A 24,374-nucleotide genomic window follows, 5' to 3' on the forward strand; every position below is an offset into this window, starting at 1 on the left:
TTTGAAACCTGTGCATCGGGGCTCCTGGGGGGCTCAGATCATTAAGCATCCAACTTTGGCTTGGGTCATGATCTCACTGAGTTCGAGCCCCGCATTGGGCTCTATGCTGACAGCTCAGAGCCTGGAGCCTGCTTCGGATTCTGTGTTTCCCTCTCTCTCTGCCCCTTCCCGTTTCAAGCTCTCTCTCCCTCTGTCTCAAAAATGAATAAACATTAAAAAAAGATTAAAAGCTGTGAATCTTTTCTTTTACTTTAAAAGAATTGTTACTTTAAACAATAATAAACATATCTCTGTTCTGCACCCCCTTCTAGATGTCACTTTTTTCTTCACCTGACCCCAGTTTCTGCCTGCATTTATATTTAGGCAGCTTCCATGGTCATCTCACCAGGAAATACATGTGAGCTACTGTCCAAAACCCAGGGTTTCTTCTTTACTAGTATAGCCAAGTTTTGTAGCAAATGAAACCACATAAAGACTTTCTGTAGCTCATAACTTGGTTTTTCCACATGCTGGTCATTTCTAAATATCCCTTTACTGGTGTCAGAGATGACTTCCTATCACTTTACAATTGGGCTTTTCACCTCAAAGCAAATAAATGGAAGAGTGGAGTCCGTAATTTTGTTCTTGTTATTTTAGATGCATGTTCCAGAGACGGTTCAGGCTAGTTCCATGCATGTTTTTGTCAAGTTGAATGGGATCTCTTCAGTTGCGGTTCTCCTGAGAGGGGCAGTTCAGGCTTTTTCCATTAGAACCAAGTATCTTGGCATCAAATTTTCAAGTATCTTCCTTGATTTGAGTGATTTAAATAGAAAATGCAGACGCAGATAAGAAAAGCTTTTCTCCAGGATCATTTGAGCAACTGGGAATTGCAGCGGACTGTAGAGGAATTAACTTGCATAAAAGTAAATGAAATCAGCTGTCACAGAACCCGCTGTCTGTGCTGCCTGGCTCCAGAAGGGTAGGTCCAGCCCAGTAACTCCAGCGGGTTTCTATATAAAGTAGACTGTCTGTGCTGACAAGGATTTTCATGGGATGCAGCCTTTCATTGAAAATGATGCCCTCAAACAAAAAGTCATAGTCCCTTAATACTGTTGGGGTTCTTTTCTCCTCATGACGATAATGGTCACTCTTGGACTAAAAGCAGATCCTCCTATCTATCGCTCTTGCCAGCACTTTATGCTGGACACTGGAGGAGGCTCTGATTCTTTGCTACCTGAAGTCCCCAGGGCCTTGGGGAAAGGCCTGCCTCTCTGGAGGAACCAGGACCAAGACTGATCTGGTTGCCTGGTGGCTGTAAGCTGAGCCAAGCAGGAGCCCTCAGCAATAAAAGCAGGAGGAAGGATGAAAATAGTAATGTTGGATGGTGGTAAGTGCCAAGGAAAAAAAATAAAGCAGGAAAGGGGCATACACCCTGGGCTGTGTGTATGTAAAGTGGAAGGTCTCCAGAGAAGTCGTCCTTGAAAGGGTGACATTTGAGTAGAGACCTAGAGAAATGAAGGAATTGGCCTGGCAAGTACCTGGACAAGCAGCTTTCTAGGCAGAAAAATGAGCAGGTGCAAAGGTCCTGAATACAAGCAAATATGACATCAACTTACTTATGTTTTCAATGACTCGCTCTGGCTATGGTGTTGAGAGTAGATTATTGACAGTCAAGGGAAGAAGCAGGGAGGGTAATTAGAAGGCTATGGAAATAATCAGGACAGAGTGACAGTAACTTGGACCAGTCAGGTGGCATTGGAGTTGATGAGAAGTGGTTGGAGGCTGGGTGTATTTTGAAGGTAGACCCGCCTCCTTGTCCTTCCCTCAGGAGTTACCAATTTACTGGTTTAGCAACTGGAACTTTAATGGGTCACCCTTTTACCAGGGCTGTGGCCGCTTCATTGAAAATACATTGAAGGGCCCATCTCTTGCCATCTTGCTCCTTCTGTTCTGCTTATGTTTGGGGTGTGAATTAAGCAGACTGTTTGCCATGCAGCTGGCTGAACATGTGACCCAACTCTCCTCAAAAGCAGGTGCCCTTTCACCCTCCAACTCCCAAGAAAAGCAGGTGCAAAGACCTAGATTGTGGAAAGAAGCAGGAGCCTCATGTGAGGCCTCAAGGTGCAGTGGTGTTCTCTGATGGAATTTTACTATGATTTCCAGAGTTACTGAGCACTCGGTTGGCCGGCTCATAAAGCTGATTATTTTGCTCCCCATTCAGCCGGTGCTATCGGTCTTTTTATATTCTTTGGAAGCTAAATGGAAAAGGGAGTGAGTGACTGGCATCCAGCAAGTCTTTACCTCACAGACAAGATTTTAAATGTCATTAGTTTAAAGTATGTTTACTCTAAAGTTTTAGTTTCTCCTTTTCTAGTGTTCACATGGTCCCAGGGACACTTTAGTCGGTAAATTTGTTGAGTAACAACTGTAATAACCACCAAGAAATATAAAAAGTGCAAAATATGACACTTTCTAGGAACTAAGAGTTTGTTGGGGTTCCCCCAAGGTCTTCACACCTCCCTGATTTGGCTTCTCTAAAGTATGCTTGTGGGATTTAAGAAACAAAACAAATGAACATATTGGGGGGGGGGAGGGGGCGAGAAAGGGAAACAAACCATAAGAGATTCTTTACAATGAAGAACAACAAACTGAGGGCAGATGGAGGGAGAAGTGGGGGATGGGCTAAATGGGTGATTAGTATTAGGAGGGCACTTGTAATGAGCACTGGTGTTGTATGTTAAGTGATGAATCACTCAATTCTACTCCTGAAACCAATACTACACTATATGTTACCTAATTAGAATTTAAGTTAAAAAATGAAAAGAAAATCCACTAACATATCTGTCAGATCTGATTCACTCTCTGGGTATTGTGAGGTCTAATGCCAGACATTCTCCAGGGCTGGAAATTTGGAGTCTCTCTTGATATATTATACCCTTTATGTAGAGCGCACATGTCTCAGCACAGGTGGGTTATTTTTATTTGCTTTTGTGCTTTAACCACTGTTAATACTTAGCATTGTGAGTATAGGAGATTCCACTTTCGGTTCAAAGGGCAGGCGTGTGCATTAACTTCGCTGATTCAGATTGTTGGAATTTTTTGAAATGGTGTTGAAATGGAATCCTTTATTCTACAGAGTATTGTTTGGTGAGAAAACAGGGTTGAAAGGATTGTACTCACTCATTTGAACTATGTAGAAGAGATGACAAGTCTAAATTAGTGAAAAAGCCTGAATTATAGATTTTTTTAAATGCAGTTTTATTACTTTCAGACATATTTATGGGAAATTGAAATATAGGTCTTCTGGGGACCACTTAATTTATTAAAGAAAAAATTTAATGTAAAATGGATACTTTTAGAATGCTTAAAAGTCAATTTTACTAAGTGCTCAACTTTTCTTCTGGTAGCTTGGTATCAGTATAAATTTCTTCACAGATCCTTGTTTCATAGATATTATTAAACAAACCTCAATGTAGCTTTTATTCCAATTATAATAAATTCTACCTTAATGGGGCCTGAATTAATTATATTTTACTACAACTTAAAAATCTTATAGGCCAATTTTGATGATCTGTGGAGGAAGTTTGTTACATATTCATCTGGCGAACAACTTTTTGGATTGCCTGTGACTGATTATGAGGTTTTACACAAAACTAGGTAAGTTCAGAAATTGTACAAGTGTTACATGCAACTAATTAAATTCTGTCCATTAGAAGAATCATGTCATCATTAGATACGTTATCATGCAGAGAGCCTTCCCTAGAATACTCTTAAATATTCCTCTTATTCCTGGCTATTCCTGACCCACAGGATACGTAGTCATCATATACAAGAAATGTCTTTGAGGAGCTGAAAATAGGTTGCAAAAGGTGTGATATTCGAGGCCTATATTTAGCCTATGCTTTACTTTGTTCTCTTCACTACTTTTTAATAGTGCCAATTATTGTACAGAAGCACTGCAATTTTGGATATTTTTTCTTTATTTTGAAGATTAGCCGTCCTTGGCTTTCCAACCCCTTTTATTGCATTTCTGCTAAGTGCGCTTCGCTTCTGAGTAAACATAGAATTCATCAGGATTGAAGGCCAAGGAACTTAATTGATCTTAAATAATAAGTAGATCTAGGAATTAAGCAAGTACATCTTAATGGAATTTTATATAACTTTTCTCAAACTCAAAATCAAAACAGTGGCTTTAGCTTATTAGGATCAGGGCTTTAGAAAAGAACTTTATGTTGACCTCATTCAAAGTCATAACATGTCTCTGCAAAATAGACAAGAAATTTTCTGACCATAAATTAATGCTTCAGACTACCTCAGGGTAGATGGTTTGTATTCTTTTTCCAAGCAGTCATTTGCCAACCTTAACAGGATGACCAATTGTGTTAGAATTGCAGATGTCTGTTCTTTGCCCTGAGTTACTAAATCAGGATCTCAGGGGTTGGGTCCTGCATTTTCATAAATTCCCTAGTTAATTCTTTCCATGCGTAGTCTGAGACTCAAGTGTTTTCTTTTAACTCTCAGTATTCCAAGAAAAATAATCATCCTCGTTTACTATGTATTTTTTATGTTTAAGTAATTAATGAATAATATGCAGAATTACAAATAAAGAAATGGTGAAAAGCACTTTTCTTAGAAAATGTAATAAGAGTTTAAGCAGTGTAAACCAAAACTTATACTCCGTAATGCCCTGGTTTGAAGATATTTACACAAAGTAGAAACTGACTTCGGAATCCAACTGTAACAGAACTAATATGAGTTTGCTCCTTGGTGAGTCAGAAACTCCAAAGTTTGAGTTGTCACATAAAGAAAACTTGCTTTGCAGCAAATAAGGAGGTCATGGGGAATAGCTTCCAAAGCCATGATTCCCTGAGAGAGGGTAATTGGGTTCCCTTTATTTAGGGTTTGAATGAATAGATCAATAGGAAAGCCTTGTCATTGTTTATAAAGGTGGGCATGATGTTGTGCCTGTGCCTTAAGGAAACAAGACAATACACACATTGTACGTTATGCAAATGAAGCATGTGTCCTCCATGGAGATTTTAGTATTATAATACAGTAAAGGTGATTGTAAGTCATTCCAGAGGTCACTTTAAGGCCCATATGAGTTTAGCTCCCAGGGTCTGGGCGGGTGGGAGGTCTTGTGAGGGCAGTGGATACCACCTGAGCAGTGGTTCCGGGTTTCCGTTGCCTAAATTAAGAAGAGGTAAGTCAGAAAGAAGAGCTTAAGGAAAAATTTAAGACAAAGATTAGTGAGTACAAGCAGGGGAGCAGTAAAGGTCAGTTCTTGGGTTCTCGCTGTTGACAACACCAACTGCTTATCGGCTATCAGGCACAAACCTGGACCAAACCCGTTCTGTGAACACTGATTTCTGGTTTCAAATTCATCTTCAACAGCTTCTAGCTTATTATTACTTCTGACTTTTCTTGGACTTGCATTGCTCAAACCCAGAACTGTTGAAAACTCAGGCACTCATAATTTTACTGAAGAGAGGATCAACATCTCTCTTGCATTATAAATGCAAAAAAACCCTTTATTTTTACATTCGAAGGATCAAGTTAGTGAACTTTTTAATATCTGCATCATCTATCTCCTTTGAGTACACATCTTCATCAGCATCTGTCTACTTAGGGCATGTCCCAAATAAAACATATACAAACATCATAGATAATGAAAGATCAGCCATTTATCCTTTTCACAAAATGGGGTGGTCTAGGTTCTTGTAAAACATTGCATGATGAAGCCCTTGCCTCTACAGAAATATATTATCCGCTCATAAATTACTGATGTGGGTAAAATTCATCTAGGTAATTAACATCTAAGGACCCACAGTCTGAGATCTCACTTACATAGCCCAGTGGACTATCACAGAGTCTAGGGTGTTGCTCTGTGTCTCTTTCCTATTTAATACTTGGGAAGTACCTTCTTTTATCAGTTGTCTTTTCTTTGCTGTTTTACATAAATGAACAATTCTAAATCTTTAACAAAAATTAAAAACAAACAAACAAAAACAAAAACGGTGTCTCTCCAGTGTTCTTAAAATATGGTGCAATGCTTTGGGCAACACAATAAGAAGCTTGAAGAAAAATTGTTGTTCCTTTCTTATTGGAGATCTTGTTGTTCTTTTTGTATTACTATAGTTATTTTTAGCATAGTTGGAAATACTCCATGATTAATAAAGGGATCATTTCTAAGAATACGCAAAATGAAACAAGAATTGAAAAAACAAGAGAGTTAAGATTCCAGAATGTGTCTTAGATTTGTAAAAGGGCCTAGTGTACACCTTTGATAACTGCAAGATGGAATGAGTTTTATTTTATTAAAAATGTAAGCAAATTTTAACTTTGACCTTTTCATTATTTATAATAAATAATAAAAGTTATGAGTATCAATCCTTACAAATAGTTAGAGCTGCTCAAGAAATAAACTCAAAAACTGAAGTCGGGTCCAGGGGACTCTCATGGTCTACTAAGGGTTGAGGAATTCTTGGGAGCACTGACAAACTCAATTTTTGGTGTATTACACGACAAAGGACTTTTTCTAGGGATCTATAATCCTTGTTATGTGTATAACTCCATTTGGGTACATGATGGAAAGCTTTTGGTAGAAAGTGATGTTTAAGTCACTCTCCTAGGGACAGATGTTCTCATAAAAACCCAGCTTGCATTTGAAATAAAAAAAATTAAAATCTTAGCCTTAGCTTTGATCTTATGATCAAATTCTGGTCACATTGTTTGCAATGATTGGAATGGTAGTAATAATCAAGCCATTTGTCACTGTCAATTCACAGTATGACTTGGAATATTTGAGAGCTGTAGACTTGACCTGATTGATGGAGCTTTATTAAAATCTTTGTTTGGAAACAGACAGGGTTGTTTGCATGTTGATGTTTATAAAGTACACAGGTGATGTATGAAACACATGATTGGATGAATTCTGTCTACCCAATAATGACATTTATTTTTAAAATACACATTATGTAATGACTTAAATATTTGGTTTCCCAGAAAGGAACTCAACTTGCTGCAGAAGCTGTATGGACTCTATGATACTGTAATGAGCAGTATTAGTGGTTATTATGAAATACTTTGGGGAGATGTAGACATTGAAAAAATTAATGCAGAACTGCAGGAATTTCAAAACAGGTGAGTTTTAATTGAATTAAGTTTATCTGTTTCTAGTGCCTATCTTCATAGGATCTTGTAGGTATTTCACAAATGAATTTATCCTCTGATATATTGCTATATATACATAACAACTTTGTCAAAGAAATGTGCAGTGATATAATTTTTTTCCTCTGAAAGGTGTCGTAAACTCCCAAAAGGGCTTAAAGATTGGCAAGCTTTTTTGGATCTGAAAAAAAGAATTGATGATTTTAGTGAGTCATGTCCTCTATTGGAAATGATGACCAATAAGGCAATGAAACAGAGACACTGGGATCGAATCTCTGAATTAACTGGAACCCCGTTTGATGTGGAATCAGATTCATTTTGTCTTAGAAATATTATGGAAGCACCACTACTTAAAAATAAGGATGACATTGAGGTACAGAAGCTTATAAGATCTTATCACTGGTTCATTAAAGAATATCTTTTTCTTTTCTGGGGAGCCTTGGGTGTCTCAGTCAGTTGGGCGTCCATCTTTGGATCAGGTCATGATCTTGCAGTTCACGAGTTCAAGCTCTGCATCCAGTTCTGTGCTGACAGCTGAGAGCCTGGAGCCTGCTTTGGATCCTGTGTCTCTTGCTCCCTCTGCCCCTCCTCCACTCATGCTCTCTCTCTCTCTCTCTCTCTCTCTCTCTTTCTCCCTCTCTCAGAAATAAACATTAAAACTTCTAAAAAAAAGACTTTTTCTTTTCTGAAAATTGTACAGACATTTCATTTAAGGGTGTATTAATTGTCTTATATAACGTACCCTCAAAATCTGGAACGATCCTGAACATCCTTTGATTTTGCAAAACAATACAGTAACTCAAGGAGATAAGATGATTCTTTGAAATATGTTCATTTGGGAGGTTTTCAATCTGTCCTCCTTCTCCCCTAAATATATTCTCATTAAAAAAAACAACAACTGTATATTTCTGTATTACATTCCTAGCGAATTCCTCAGAACATTTTCCAAATTTCTAATTCTATACTTTTTCTTACTAATCTACTACATATTATTTTTCCTTGCCAAGATTTTAAATTTGTTCTTTTTCTTTTTGTGTGTATACTTAGTATGATATGGATTTCTTTTTTATTATTGAGATATAATTTCTATAATTATGTGATTTTTATTGCTGAAATATAAACTTATTAGTTTAGATTGTAACATAATGACTCTATACATGTATTTATCACAATGTGATCACAATATATGTAGTTAATATCCATCAGCACACATAGTTACATTTTTTTCCTTGTGTTGAGAACTTTTCTCTTAACAACTCCCAAATACACAATATAGTATTATTAATTATGGTTGCCATCCTGTACATTAGATCTCCAGGACTTATTTGTGTTATAACTAGAAGTTTGTACCTTTGACCACCTTCACCCATTTCATTCACCCCATAATTCCCCTGCCACTGGCAACTACTAGTCTGTTCTCAGTATCTATGTTATGATTTCTTTCTTTTTGAATTAGTGTTTTCATTTTCTTTGAATAAATGCCCAGAAGTAGTATTGCTGGATCATATGTATCTTTATTTTTATTTTTATTTATTTTATTTTATTTTTTTGCAGAACCTCCATCCTCTTTTCTCTAGAAAACTGTTATAACCGCTGCACCTACTCACATTCCCACCAACAATATGCAGGGTTCTCTTCTCTTCTCATCCTCACTGACACTTGTTATTTCTTGTCTTTGTGAAGATAGCCATTCTGACAGGTGTGAGGTGGTATCTCACTGTGGTTTTGATTTGTTAATCCCTGAGGATTAGTGATGTTGAGCACATTTTCATGAACCTATTAGCCATTTGCATGTCTTGTTTGGAAAAATGTCTGTTCTGATCCTATCTCATTTATGAATTGAATTGCCTGGGGTATTTTCCTATTGAGTTGTGTGAGTTCTTTGTATATTTTAGATATTGACCCCTTATCAGATTTATGATTTGCAAATATTTTATTTCATTTGTGGTTTGCCTTTTCATTTTGTTGATGGCTTTCTTCACCACGCAGAAACATTTTAGTTTAATGTCCCATTTGTGTATTTTTGCTTGTGTTTCCTTGGCTTTGTTGCCAACATTTCTTGTAAGACTTGTCTAGTGGTAATGCACCCCTTTGGCTTGTCTGGAAAACTCTATATTTCCTTTTGATTCTGAAGGGCAAATTTGCCAGGTAGGGTATCCTTGATGGCATATTTTTGTTTAGTTTTGTTTTTTCCTTTCAGCATTTTGACTATATTGTGCTTCTGCCTTCTGGTCTGCACAATTTCTGCTGAAAAATCTGTTATTAGTCTTGTGATGGTTCCCTTCCATGTAACAAGTTGTTTTTCTTTTGCTGTGTATAAGATTTTCTCTTTGTTTTTAACTTTAGACACTTTAATTTTAATGTGTTTTGGTGTAAGTCTCTTGGTTCATCTGTTTTGAAACTCCCTGGGCTTCCTAGATGTGGATGTCTATTTTCTTCCCCATCTTAGGGGCATTAATTATCAGCCATTATTTTTGATAATTCAGCGTTCAACATCAATGTTGGCCCATGTGATCGATCTTATAAGTCCCTTAAGTTATTTTCACTATTTTCATTCTTTGTTCTTTTTGCTCTGGTTGGGTAAGGTCTGCTGCCCTGTCTTTGAGTTCATGATCCTTTCTTGCACTTCATCTAGTTTGTTATTGAACTCCTTTATTGTATTTTTCTGTTCTGTGATAGTATTCTTCAGCTCCATGACTTCAATTTGGTACTTTTAAAATATTGTCTTCCTCTTTGTTGGAACTGTCACTTTGTTTATGCATTTTTCTCCTGAACTTGTTAAGTATTATTATGACTGTTATTTTGAGATTTTTATCTGGTAAATAATCCACTTGTTTCATTGAAGTCTTTTTCTGAGGTTTTATCTTATTTCATTTGGACCATATTCCTCTGTTTCTTTATTTTACTTTCCTCTCTGTGTCAGTTTTTATGCATTATATAAAACAGTCAGTCTTGAAGGAGGAACCTCATGTAGGAGATGAGCCTTATCATTCAAGCCCACCCTAGCTCTTGGTTGGCTCTCAAAACTTTGTGTTTCTTCTAGGAGTCTACTTTATCATTAGTTATGATAAAGTAATTGAAAGTTTAATAAGACCTATCAGGCTTCAAAGTGGATTTAGGCTGATTGGAAACCAAATTCTCAAGCAGCAACTTTTAAAGTATGAAAATATACCTCTTTTAGGAGAAGACTAGGACATGGGCATTTCTGTCTATTCTTTACTGAACCCTGGGATGATAGTCAGTTAAGAACTTTCTTTGTTTGCTACCATCCTGTTGAACCCATGAACACAAGCTCCACTGGTCACCAGACTCAGGCCATCAAGGGATGTGCCTTTTGACTGACAGCAACAGTTTTTCACACAACCTCCTTTCTTGGAAACACCAGTGTTTGGCAGCATGGTATAAGGAATATGAAGATAGCACCCACCCTTCAAAGTCTCTGGAGAAGATTAGAGTTGGCCCTCAGATGTATACTTAATTAGAAGCCTGCTCCTCAGGCCATAGCCGTGAAGTTAAACCAATAGGCCTCTCCCATAGTATGACTGAGCATTCCAGTTTGTTGTCTCTGTACTTGGAGTGTATAGCTGGTTAAGAACTTTTTTCTGGTTTGTTACCATCCTGTGGCACCTCAAACATAAACCTCATTTGCCACCAGAATCAGGTGATCAAGAGACTTCCCCTGGGTGGCAGCTGCAAAAAAACAAAACAAAACAAAACAAAAAACCAAGGCTCCAGACATGTGCATAAATAAGTTCCTTTCCAGGAGATAGCAGTGACCTTGGGTGAGGCAGAGGACAGTGCAACAGTGGTGCCCACTAGTTTCTGTCTTTGGAGAGAACCCCTAGTTGTGTGTTATATTAGATCCCTGACCCTCAGACAGAAGCTTTGAGATAAGCAAAGAGGCATTCTTCACAGAAAGGCTGGGCAGTTTTCAGTGGGTTGTCTCTGTTCTGGACCCTGCAATGTAGACAGATATGTCTATGCAAACCCTTTATAACGGCTCCCCAGACTCCCTGCAACAAACCAGAGCCCTTAGGACTAGGCTTTATCTCCACCCACTGGTTTGCATATCTTTTTCACTTCTGGTTCATGGAGATGTTTGTTTGGTTTGTAAGCCTGGCTGTTTTTACTTTCTCTTTTTTGCCTTCTATCCATTTTTCTATATTTTTGGAGGCAGAGAACCTCAATGTACCATGTGACCAGAAATCTCTCATATGCCGGAGTCCAGCTCCAGCAGGTTCAGGGCTTCCTGAAGAACGGACAGTTTCAAGGAAAGAGAGCGAGAGAGCCTCAGCTTTCTTTTTGATCACCAGGCAGGAAACTCTGCTCCGAAGAGTCAGCTTTATTTATTGAAAAAATGTATGGGGGACAAAATAGAAGTGGCAATTGCCTTAGACAACAATTTCTGGTAATAAATTCTTTGGTATGTAAAAATTTCACAGAACATAGATTGGTGGAAGACTCCTGCATAATCTTTACCAATAGGTGACTAGATGTTTATCATATGGGGAAGGAAGGGATCTTTAGCATTCAAATATAAGGCAAAGTTTTTAGCATAGCAAAGGCAAGAGTTAGGTCTTTGTGTGCAGGGGTCAATAGCCTGTTTTCAAGGAGAAGAAAAACAGGTTTTCTCAGAAAATGTAACATTTGCTCCTATAATCACAAAAGAAGAAACTCCTATAACAATTTTTTTCACAAGGTACAATTCACATATTTTTAGCATAAGAAGGCAAGTCACTCCTGATGCCTGTCAGTCAGGTGCCTTCTGCTCAAGCAGAAATTGAGTGGGGGTTGAGTGGGGGTAGATGCCAGTCGCCACTTGACAGTGGGAGGCCTTGCAAATCTGCCTTACTTCAGAAATGGCTCCCAGCACTCATATATATGGTTTTGAGTTTCCTGCCTCACCGTTTTCCCTTCTTAACAACATTATGTACACCAGAAATTCTGTTTTCAAAACATTATGTCCTGTTTATAAATGTCATTCAAATTCTACTGAAGGAAACAAATACTATTTGGTGACCATTTCATTCTTAAAAGTAGGACTTTTAAAAAATTTTTAATGTTTATTTACTTTTGAGAGAGAGACAGAGACAGAGTACAAGCAGGGGAGGGGCAGAGAGAGAGAGGGAGTCACAGAAACTGAAGCAGGCTCCAGGCTCCAAGCTGTCAGCACAGAGCCTGAGGCAGGGCTAGAACCCACAAACTGTGAGATCATGACCTGAGCTGAAGTTAGAATCTTAACGAACTGAGCCTCCCAGGCGCCCCAGTAGGTTTTTGCACTTAAGAATATAGCCCTTTACAAGCTGCACTTCGAAAACATCATTTTATAATTCCAAAGAATTCTAGGCTCCAGTTACTATTTGTACCCCAAAATGGATTCTCAGTGTCATATACCCTGATACATCCTGTTTGCTCTGCTCTGCATGTCCTGCTATTAACCAAGGCAGATTCTTTCGTTATTGGACTCTCCAACTCCGAAAAAACTCTTTTCTCTTATTGTAGAACGTCTCCTCCCACCATTAGAATCTCACTCAGTCTCAGATGCCCCCTCCTCCATGCAGCCTTCTCTCCTGACTGCAGGCAGAAGTCCTTTCTCCCTCTTCAGAATTCACAACAAGTCATACAACTCTGAGGACATTTCCTACATGCCAGTTTAGATCATAATCATTTGTGGAAATACCTTGCGCCTTTCAATTCTTTCCCATCTGTGACATTCTGTGATTCTAATATGAAGATAAATAGAGGCATGGTGGGTGAAAATACCTTACTTTTATTTTCCCTGTGAGACTTTCATATTAAGGATTCTCAGAAAAACAGGAAAGCTTGTAAGAAAAAAAACAATAGAATGACTTTTAAGCAAATGAGATATTCATATCAGGGCCAGAACAGGCAGGAATATGGCAATGATTATATGCTATTTAAAGAGTTCAAAGGACTCCTACATATATTCTCACTTGTTTCTTATAGCAGGCTGCTGAGATAGAGCAGCTGGGATTATTTCCATTTTGGCCAGAAAACTCCAGTGAAAAATATAATAAAAAAATGATGATTTAAGTTCTGTTACCGCCTATATGTGGTACAAGAAAATAATTAGCAGTCAGAAGTCAGAGGGTTCTTATTTGAACTTGTAACACAATGATCTTGAGCCTTGGTTTTCTTTCTTTTTTCTCCTTCTCCTCCTCCTCCTCCTCTTCCTCCTCCTCCTCTTCCTCCTCCTCCTTGTCCTCCTCCTCCTCCTTTTTGAGGCAGGGAGGGGCAGAGGGAGAGGGAGAGGAAGAATCTTAAGCAGGCCCCATACCCTGCACATAGCCCAAGACAGGGCTCAATCTCATGACTGTGAAATCAAGAGTCAGAAGATTGACTGACCCACCCAGGCACCCCTTGAGTCTTGGTGTTTTTTGACCACAAAATGACTATGACTTCTAGGTCCAAGCTCAGAAATTCATGATTTTACAACACATTTAATTTATAGTTGAAAATGTCATGATATATTCTTTGATCTCCCTCTGAAGGACATTTGCATATCTGCCATTAAGGAGAAGGATATTGAAGCCAAGCTGACTCAGGTGATTGAAAACTGGACCAACCAGAACCTGAGTTTTGCTGCGTTTAAGGGAAAGGGAGAGCTCCTTCTCAAAGGAACTGAATCCGGAGAAATTATCACCTTGATGGAGGATAGTTTAATGGTCTTAGGTTCCTTACTAAGCAACAGGTAATTTTATACTTTGGGGGAAGGTTTTAATTTGGTTTTTAGAATTCTATAATACCAGGTGGAAGCCTAGTTTTACAGCTGTGGCGTAACTCAAGATTCTGATCCAAAGTGCTCACTCTTGTCTGTTCTCACACAAGCTGCCCATTTTCCCTAACAATCATGGCCTCTGTCTCATCTTTATGATATTCATCTCTCTGTCCTATTTTCCTGGTGAGCCCCATCATAATTACGTTCCCCCAAATAGGCAGCTTATCTTTTGAACATTTGACTCCCCGCCCCGCCCCCAAGATGATCTATTTTATTTTCTTTTTCTTTCATTCCTCTGATCTGTCATCTTGGGCCTCCTTGGCTAACCCTGCTCAAGCATTCAGCCAGTGGCCCGGGAGAAGTATCTTGGCAACACATGAAAGAACTCTATCACTAGGGGCTTGTTACTTTACGCATCTTTTACGGTGAAAAGTGGCTACTTATGTGCTGGGTTTACTGTGCCCTAAATGAAACAGGCTGTCCATCATTGGACTACCGAGCCAGCCGGAAGGTGACTGTGACCTTAAGTGCAGCTTTAGAAAATGTGCATCAGTCAAACTAAGTAGACTGTCGGGCCTTAATCTGGGCATTAGCAACCTTTAATCCCCTAGCTGCCTATGCAGTAATTCTCAACTGTTCTTCACTGTAACAGATCTAAGAAATATGCCATAACTTTGTCACTAGCAGAGGCCGGTGTCTAGGGAACATGGGAATTCTAATACACCTTGTCCAGATTTGGATCACTGGTTAATGAATGATATCCTGCATGACCTCTGGCCCCAAAGGCTGTCTTGTATTTGGATACTGTACTTAATTCCAAAGCTCCTAGTTCTAGGAGTTTCGTGTTGACTTGCTAGGGTTAAGATCCTACTTCTGTCTTCGACTTTCAGGGAATACGAACAATCCTGGCAAAGGTGGCCGTGAGATACTCAGTGGTTTCTGGACTTCACAGATCACTGCAAATTTTGCCAACTTGATTTCTTCAATGACTTCTTTTTTAGTTATTTTTTAAATGGTTTATTTATTTTTGAGGGGGAGGAGGGGTAGGGGCAGAGAGAGATGGTGACAGAGGATGCCAAGCAGGCTCTGCACTGACAGCAGAGAGCCTGATGTGGGGCTTGAACTCACAAACTGTGAGATCATGACCTGAGCCGAAGTTGGATGCTTAGCTGACTGAGATACCCAAGCACCCCCTCCCCGCTTATTGATGACTTCTTGTAGAAAGGCTGTGGATTTATGTGAACAGTGTCTGTAGCCAAAGAATTCAGGATTTGAGGGCTTTATTAATTTCATACTTAACTTGCATTTAGCCTGATCAATATAATATATAGTACTAATAAGCTCAATGTTGAGGCAGTGCCTGATGGGTCTCTAGAGTGACCTGCATGTGACTTCAGAAACAAATTGTATATTCCATGGGTGAGACTTGACTCCAAATATTGCCTGGATTGTGACACTTTCCTACTGGATTCCTGATTGGTCTATGGCATTGGTCTTGATAGGTTCCACCACTAAAAGTTGTGCAATGCAGGTACTTGGCCATAGAACCAAAACTGGTTATGCTAGATTTTATTTCAAGTCTCCCTTTTTCATGTTGGAAGTTATATACCATCAAATATGACTTTTTTTTTCCTCTGTGCAGGACCATTTTGGCCTCAAATATCTAGTTACTATGCCCATCCATACCATCTTTGTCTGTATGTTTTAATTTTGAAGAGTGTTTTTAGCATATTGACTTCCTTTCAGCTCTAGAACAATGGTCAGATGGACAGTATAAGTTGGGTGTTGAGAAAAATGCTTCTTACTGTCTGAATAGCTCACCTATCTCCTGGGGGCAATTTTTATACAACTTGCTTTATACCTCCATGTGTAACATGGGCTTCTAGAGATGTTATGGATTGCACTCAGGCATCAGATCCTCTTCACACCCAGAAGAACCCCCTTCTGTATGTGAGCAACCTGTCCTGGATCAAGTCACCCTGTCCTGGATCAAGACAAGTTTTAAGAACCTTGTCAATAAGTGCCAATCACCAGGAAATGCTACTACACCACATCAAAACTACCTTCTCGGGGCACCTGGGTGGCTCAGTCGGTTAAGCCTCCGACTTCGGATCAGGTCAGATCTCACGTTCGTGGGTTCAAGCCCCGTGTCAGGCTCTGTGCTGAGAGCTAGCTCAGAGCCTGGAGCCTGCTTCCAGTTCGGTGTCTCCTTCTCTCTCTCTCTGCCCCTCCCCCTCTCATGCTCTGTCTCTGTCTGTATCCAAAATAAATAAAACATTAAAAAAAATAAAAAAAAAACCTACCTTCTCATTGTCACAAACTAAAATTGGCTTCTTAATCCAACTGTAGATAATTGAGTCCTTACCCGATATCTTCCCACCACTTCTTAAATGACATCCACTGTGTTTCTTGTCTTACTTTGTTGTGCCCAGCTTTCTGGACACCTTAAATTCACACGATTCCTCCATCTAGCCCTGATGTTGAGAAAGTAGGAAGGATGCTATCTGGGGGCAGCTCTTCTAGATCTCTAACACCATACAATCTAGGCACAGTGCCTGGTGGAATCAGCAGGCTTGGGTGAGAAGAGCAACATCTGTAAATGGACATCAACCCTCACCTTGACATTGGCCAGGTGGTAATAGTTTCACGGACCAGTAACAGTGCTGTAAGTGTTATTCTCGCAGGTGGTGCTTACTTGGATTTGGTTCACAGAAGTCTTGTAAAAAAATAAAACACCTTATTCCTTGTCTTCCCTTTACTCCCAGAAACAACCAACACAATTCTTTTGCTGCACCTTTGCCATAAAACTTGGTCCAATTTCCTAGTCAATTACTAATACATGGACACAAGTAATATCACTATAATTATATGAGTTTTACTTCTAGAAAAGCAAATATCTCATTAGCTGTGTGAAATTTATTAGGAACTACATTTTAGGAAAAAACGGTGTTCATTTTCAAAGGAATGTTTCTCCTTTCATTTACTTTGTTAGGACATATATTCTCTGAATCATATATCCTTAAAATATAGTGTTTTTTCCATTTTCACTTTTTAGATATAATGCTCCATTTAAAAAAAACATCCAGAATTGGGTTTATAAATTGTCCACTTCCTCAGATATAATTGAAGAATGGCTAATAGTTCAGAACCTTTGGGTTTATCTTGAAGCTGTCTTTGTAGGTGGAGATATTGCCAAACAGCTACCTCAGGTAAATATGGTTTTTGTAACTACAGATAGACTAATTTGATTTGTGTTGTCTGTATGTCTCTGTAGGAGTCTATAAAGCCATATGATCCTGTCTTGGTTATTTATTTATTTATTTTAATTTTTATTTAGTTTTGAGAGAGAGAGGCAGAGAGAGAGGGAGACCCAGAATCCAAAGCAGGATCCAGGCTCTGAGCTGTCAAGAGCCTGATGTGGGTCTTGAATTCACAAACTGTGAGATCATTACCTGAGCTGAAGTCTGACGCTTAACCCACTGAGTCATCCAGGCACCACCTGTCTTGATTATTGAAACCAGGCTTGGCAATCTTTGGTCCACTCACCTGTTTGAAGAAATAAGTTTTATTGGAGCATGGCCATATCTGTTCATTTATGTTCTGTCTGGGGCTGCTCTAGCATTGCAACAGCAGAGTTCAGTGGTTGTAACAGAGGCCATCTGACCTACAAAGCCTAAAATATTTGCTGTCTGGCCCCTTTACAAAATAACTTTTAAATATATAGTTTTCAATCTCCAGGTTGTCTGAGGATGTCAGGTACATTCAAATATGGTACTACTACATTAAAGTTATTTTTAAATGTTTATTTATTTATTATTGAGAGAGCAGGAGAGGGACAGAGAAAGAGGAAACCAGAATCCCAAGCAGGCTCCATACTGTAAGAACAGAGCCCAATGCAGGGTTCAAACCCACGAATTGTGAGATTATGACCTGAGCTGAAGTTGGACGCTTAACCAACCGAACCACCCAGGCACCCCTCAAATATGGTACTATTCGATTATAGTAGTTCATCTCCTCTAAGAGTTGACCTTGTAATATTCCTCTGAGAGTAGAATTAAGATTAATCTGTATTGTGTAAACCCAAATTAACTGTCATTAAGTCAACTAATAGTAGATCAGACACATACAGTGGGGCAAGGAAATTTAGCCTTCTAAGCCCTTAACAAAATATTTAAAACAGCTTTATTGGGGCCTTTGAAGTAAATAAACTTACTAATAGATTTATTCTAAGAAGGTAACATCCCTCTTGTAAAATTAAGCCTGCTCTTCCTAAAATTCCATAACTATAGGCTGTATATAAATTAAAAATCAAGGATAAAAGAACTTGAAAATAGTTCATTTCTCATTGTAACATTGTTTTAAACATAATCCTTTATTAATCAGAAAGTTGCAGTGTTTTAAAAGATATCCTTAAAAGTTTTAAAAGAGGCAATCTTATGCCATTCCTAGAGGCATTTTTGCAACTGAATGCAAAGTTTAATATCATCCATAGTAAATAGAAACATTTCATTAGCAAATATGTAAATGAAGCTTTGTTTGGGGGTTTTTCTTTCTTCTTTTTTTCATTTTCTTTTTCCTGGGGTCCTTGTGAGCTGTAATTATTCGAAAGATCTTGAGATCAAATTATTTTCATGCCTCTTCAGTTTGCTCATCAAACCAAACACCTGGGGTGCTGGAAGACTCGATTTGAGCTTTAAGTTGATAGCTCTGTAAATTAATCATGTGGCATTTTGAAAATGTATTAGATGTGAGAAAACAAATAAGCGATAAGCCCCATTGTGACAAAGCAGTATTTCAAAGAGCAGTTTTATGACTCTGGTTTTTGTTGTTCACAATTAATTCAGGTGAAAAAAGTGCTCCTTTAAATTATGTAGACTGAGGACTAATAGAACTAGAGGCGATTCGAAAGTGAAGACTTTGCTTTATTCAAATGCTAACTTTTACTATTTGTAGGAAGCTAAGCGTTTTCAGAATATTGACAAGTCATGGGTAAAGATAATGCAGCGAGCTCACGAGAACCCCAATGTGATCAGTTGCTGTGTTGGAGATGAAACCATGGGGCAACTTTTACCCCATTTGCATGAGCAGTTGGAAGTATGCCAGAAGTCACTCACGGGGTAAGAACCGCAGTTAGAAGTTTCCTATCATTTTACATGTGATGCTTTTTAATCCCAAACAAGTAAATAAAACTGATGGCATTTCTGGCTTGGTAGGGATGGCTGAAGTGGCTGTAGGAATTTAATATAAACTTAGCTTTTTGCAAAACACAACACCATCAATTTGGGGGTCTGTGAGTTAAATCATTGGATTAGTTTAATAGGGCTGTTATGACAAATGTCCACCACCTGGGTGGTTTAAAACACCAGACACCTATTTTCTCACATTTCAGGAGGCAAGAAATCTGAAATCAAAGTGTCAGCACCTTCTGAAGGTGGTAAGGGAGAACATTTCCTTGCCTCTCTGAGCATCTGGTGCCTCTAGGAATTCCTTGGCTTGTGGCTACGTGACTTGCATCTCTCTGTCTTCAAATGCCCTTCCCCTCTTTTTCCTGTGTGTCTTGTGAGGACTCTTATAATTGGATTTAGGACTCCTGTGGATAATCCACAATTATCTCTCCTTGAGATGCTTCACTTCAATACCTCTACAAAGACCCTTGTTTCAAATGAGGCCACATTCACTGATTTTAGGGAATCAGTCTTGGACGTGTCTTCTGAGGGGCTGCCACTACAGGCATGGAATGTAGATGTGCACGAAAAGAACAATTAACCAAATGTATAGATAATTTTCTCAAAGGGCAGTTCATTCTCAATTTCTGTTTGAAATAGAGTTTAGTATATCTTAGGTTTTCCAAGTTTATCCCTCTGTCCTGACTTCATGGTTAGTTGTTTCCCCTTTAACTCACCCAATGTCCTGGTTTGGAGATAATTATGTGTTCATCCTGAATTTAAGCCATGAAGTTCACAATACTCCTAGAAACGTCACGGGAGGGCTCTTGAGAAGGAAGACCATAGGTGATGGACCAGCCTTGCTCTGAATCTCTGTCTTGCTTTCCCAAGTGCCATCCATGACAGACCATGACTTTGATTCTAACCACACATTTCAGAGGCAAATGGGAAATGACTAGAGATGTTTGCTATTATTTGACTGAAGATATTAGGGATTGTGACTTGGCTAAAAAACCAAAAATTAATAATTCAGGAAAAGTCATTTGATATCATGACTTTATTTAAAGGTATTTGGAGAAGAAGAGATTACTGTTTCCAAGATTCTTCTTTGTGTCTGATCCAGTTCTCCTGGAAATTCTTGGACAAGCCAGTGATTCCCACACCATACAGGTATAATCTTAATATCTATTACCTAAATTGCCTTTTTACACAGTGTACCTAATTAATCATAAAAATGAAGTTACCAACTTAATAGCATGGGCAGGAGAGTATTAAAAATTATGTTGAGTATAAAATGTACTAGTTTCTGTGTGTTATGAGACAAACAACCTGAGGCAAGAGTCACTGATTATGCAACTCATCAGATGAATGACCTTAGCCAGCTTCTTAATTTTCCTGTGCCTCAGTTTCCTTTATCTGTAAAACAGGGATGTTAATGGTTTCCACTTCATAGGATTGTCATAAGGATTACATGAGATTGTGCACTGGAATGTAGCTGGCACACAGTATGTGCTCACTAAATGTAATTCATTACACTAGTCTAAATATTCATTAGTCTAAACATTCTTAGATCAAGTAAGGATTGTGGTTTGGAATTGTCCATATCCAAGTGCTTCTCAAGTGCTTTTAGCCATTTCCAAGGGCAATACTTCCGGGAGGCAGTGAGATACTATGAAGAACTGGGTGTGGGAGGGACTGAAACCCCTCAATCCCAGAGCCATGCCTGTTTTGGAAATCTGGGAAGCCTCTCCTAGGGACTTCCCTGGTGGTTTCCAGGGAGCTGTGCAGATGAGAAGAGAGAGCGGGGAATTGAAAGCTGTGTAAAGCAGAGAGAGAGCCAGGAGACAGGCAGGACAGAGCTGTCTATGGGAGGGAAGGAGGTGGGGACCACATGGTTCAGTCTACACGTGGAGGAAGGCCACAGTCTTAGTCCAACCAGCCTAGTGAAACAAGGGCACATGCAGGAAACATGCTGTAGGACTGGATTTCTAAAAGTGGGCCTCAAAGTCAATCAGCTGCCAAAACAGTGCTCTGTGTGTGTGTTTCTTTGTTGTCACAAAGAAACAAACTCTTAACCTTTTACAAAGACAGCACATATTAAGGCTTTTAAAAAGTCTCAGTGGCTTCTGTGTTCAGCCTCATGTGTGATGTTCTTGCTCTGTCTTGTGCTTCTTACAGCCACATCTCCCTGCAGTATCTGACAACATAAACGAGGTGACTTTTCACGCGAAAGACTACGATCGCATCCTGGCCGTCATATCAAGAGAAGGAGAAAAAATTATTGTAATTTAACTTGGGTTTTAGTTTTGTTATTAGGATTTCTTTAAATATGTAGGTTGAAGAGATTGCCTTTCTCCTGTGAAAACCAGAATGGGGGCAAGGGGTGGACCTGGGTTCTCATTCTCTCACCATGGTTTGGTTGCAAACAAGTCTGGGTAAGTTATTGACTTCTCTGAGACTTGTTCTATCATCTGTAAAATGGAATTTTTATTTTATTTTTAATTAATTAATTAATTAATATGTTTGTATTTTAGAGCAGGAGAGAGAGACAGAGGGAGAGAGAGAATCCTAAGCAGGCTCCATGCTCAGCACAGAGCCCAGTGCGGGGCTGGATCTCACAACCCTGGGGATCATGACCTGAGCTGAAATCAAGAGTCTGATGCTCAGCCAACTGATGCATCCAGGCACCCCTACAATGAGAACTTTAGACTAGATCATTTTTCTTCCACCTACAGTATTAGTTGACTTTTCCACGTTCCTTCCACCTATAGTATTAGTTGATTTTTCTCATGTTGTAAATATTTTGTGTAAAGTTATTTGCTTTGCATTGAGGTACTGGGATTTATCATGTGCAGTGTGACATTGGTAAAAATTGGAAATTATTATCAGTTTGTAATATATCTATAATGTATTTTTTAGTTGGATAATCCTGTTATGGCCAAAGGTCCTGTTGAGATTTGGCTTATGGATTTATTAAAAATGCAGATGTCGTCACTACATAATATAATCAGGTCTGCATTCTACCAGATCAGCGATTCAGGATTCCAACTCTTACCTTTTCTCAATCACTTTCCAGCACAGGTGAGAATATATAATGTTTAAACAATGGAAACAAGGGGGAAAGATACACAGGAAGCAGTTGGCCTTGATGGTGTGGCAACTGTTGTAGCTTGAACTCCGCTACCAACCACCTGTTTGTCTGCCTACGTTATTCTAGTCCATCTCGTCCCATTTGCTGGAAGAGGATTTGCCACTGTTCTTTGATCATTAAGGACCACACTAAAACTAAACTCACTGGTGGAAAATTTCATCTTATATGTAAAACACACTCATCTGTGTATAAGACATCTATCTATATCTATCTGTGTATGGATTCAATGACATATTTTCCATATATCTATGTATGGATAGTTATAGACACAGACATAGATAGAAATATGGACCTATATAAAAGGAATGAGCATATCTTGTCCTGAAATAAAACCATCTTTCATTTTGTTTATTTTCCCTTCCAATGATTACAAGTTGGCATGATCTGTTAAAGGAGGCCTGGTCATGCAACTAGCTTCCTAACAGAAGTGGACCTTGAAGAGGCTGGGGTTGGAGCCGGTATTCTCTTGAATAGCTGTCATGTCCAGTGACTCTTAGGAATGCACCGTACTGTGCCCAGTATTATTAAAACTGGATATAAAAAGTGAAGAGCCAACAGTTTCATTCAGATTCCAACCAACATAAATGAAAAATGCTGCTTTGTGATTTGGGTCACAGATAGACCCAAATTTGGTGTGGGATAGAAGGCAAGAGATATCCAAGGAAAATACAGGCAGCTTTTAGACAAACTATACTTCTCCAACCACCCCTCTTAACCGACCTCCAAGTCCCAACTTCATGCACATACAGCCGAGAGGGCTGAAATGATAGGAAATTATTTATTCAGATGACAGAAGTGCCGATATAGAATCAACCTTTATTGGAGAGAATGTTTTCATATTGTATCTAATATTTTTGTACTGTATAATATCCTTGGCAAACTTTAATATTCTTATCAGCTTTCCTACCTTTGTGATGAAGCTTTATGAAATACTATGATACTAAATACTATGATAAAGTGAGAAAAATAGCCCCTTATACCAAATCAGCATGCTTTCTCTCTCCCAGGAAAGCTTGATCAGCTGTATAATCTGAAGGAGAAACTCAGTCTAAATTAGACAGAGAAGCTAGCACCATGTGGAAAACTGAAAGTGAGGTCAGAGGGGGAGTGAAGTTGAACAGGATATAGCAAGAAGTTAATCAGCTTTCAGGGTTTTCTGTAGTGTGTAGACTATACAAATAAAAAGGTGACATTTTAAAGAATTTGAAGTTAAAATCTTAACATTGTAGTGGGCAAATTTCAGTTATTTGGAAAAAATGCTTTTCGGCTGCGCCAGGGGAGCGGACTTCCCTGCGAGAAGTGGCCAGGGCTGCGGCTGCGCCAGGGGCGAGCAATTCGAACTTGGTTTTGGGAAGGGGACCACGGACTGCATTTCCAAGGTGCACCTCGCCCCCTGCACGGACTGCGCGAATCCCAGGTGCCCACAGGAAAAATAGGGCCCACACCTACGCGTCCTCGACAAGGAGTAGGTGGCGGGTGGAGGCCTGGGTGTGCGCTTAGACTGCAGGAGCTCCCAGCTCATTTCCAGCAGCGCACAGCGCCTAGAGCAACAGCTATTGGAAACCAAGAGAGACTCAGTTTTTTTGTTTTTTTTTTTCCTTTCCCCCATTGCAATCACGATCCTGGCTGGGAGTGGGAACTCTGCAATTGAGTCTGTGAAGGTGCACACTTCACCTCCTGCTGCTCTTTTTGCCTCAGGCAGGGGTGGAGCCTCTGAGAACAGCCTCCAAGACCTACCACATCAAACCACGCCCATCCACGAGGGGGAGCTGCTGCTTTTTTTTAAATATAAAAATTTTTTTTTCTTCACTTGTTTCGTACTTATTTCTTTGTCATTATTACCTCTTTTTCCTTTTTCTTTACTCAATTCTTTTAAATTTTACTCCTTATTTTCCTTTCTCCTTACTCCCTTACTCTTTCACCTTCTTGCAACCTAGATATATTCTCCTATATCTCATCCTTACCTCTCACCTAAACTGGTCATACACTTTTAAACGGTCTACTGTCCTTTGTTGTCTCCGACCCCCTTTTATATATATTTTTTTTTCTTTTCTTCTTTCTCTTTTCTTTTTATTTTCTCTTCTCTTCTTTTCATCTCTTTCCCTCCCATATTCTTTCTTTTCTTTCCCCCCCGTAATGTGTTTCTTTGTTTGATTTGTCTGTGTGTATG

General features: G+C 39.1%; 1 protein-coding gene across 1 annotated transcript in view; it reads left to right on the forward strand.

Annotated features, from left to right (window-relative positions):
- Positions 1-24,374, forward strand: part of DNAH8 (dynein axonemal heavy chain 8) — a 323,365-nt gene that overhangs the window by 122,749 nt on the left and 176,242 nt on the right. Inside the window, exons 32-40 of the mRNA XM_029943168.1 lie at positions 3,536-3,636; positions 6,985-7,122; positions 7,282-7,522; positions 13,662-13,861; positions 16,944-17,097; positions 18,842-19,005; positions 20,121-20,223; positions 21,232-21,336; positions 21,973-22,134. Of these exons, the coding sequence (XP_029799028.1) occupies positions 3,536-3,636; positions 6,985-7,122; positions 7,282-7,522; positions 13,662-13,861; positions 16,944-17,097; positions 18,842-19,005; positions 20,121-20,223; positions 21,232-21,336; positions 21,973-22,134 (1,368 nt within the window). The remainder of the gene's footprint in view (positions 1-3,535; positions 3,637-6,984; positions 7,123-7,281; positions 7,523-13,661; positions 13,862-16,943; positions 17,098-18,841; positions 19,006-20,120; positions 20,224-21,231; positions 21,337-21,972; positions 22,135-24,374) is intronic.

Source organism: Suricata suricatta, chromosome 7, assembly GCF_006229205.1.
Source record: "Suricata suricatta isolate VVHF042 chromosome 7, meerkat_22Aug2017_6uvM2_HiC, whole genome shotgun sequence".
Taxonomy (NCBI): domain Eukaryota; kingdom Metazoa; phylum Chordata; class Mammalia; order Carnivora; family Herpestidae; genus Suricata; species Suricata suricatta.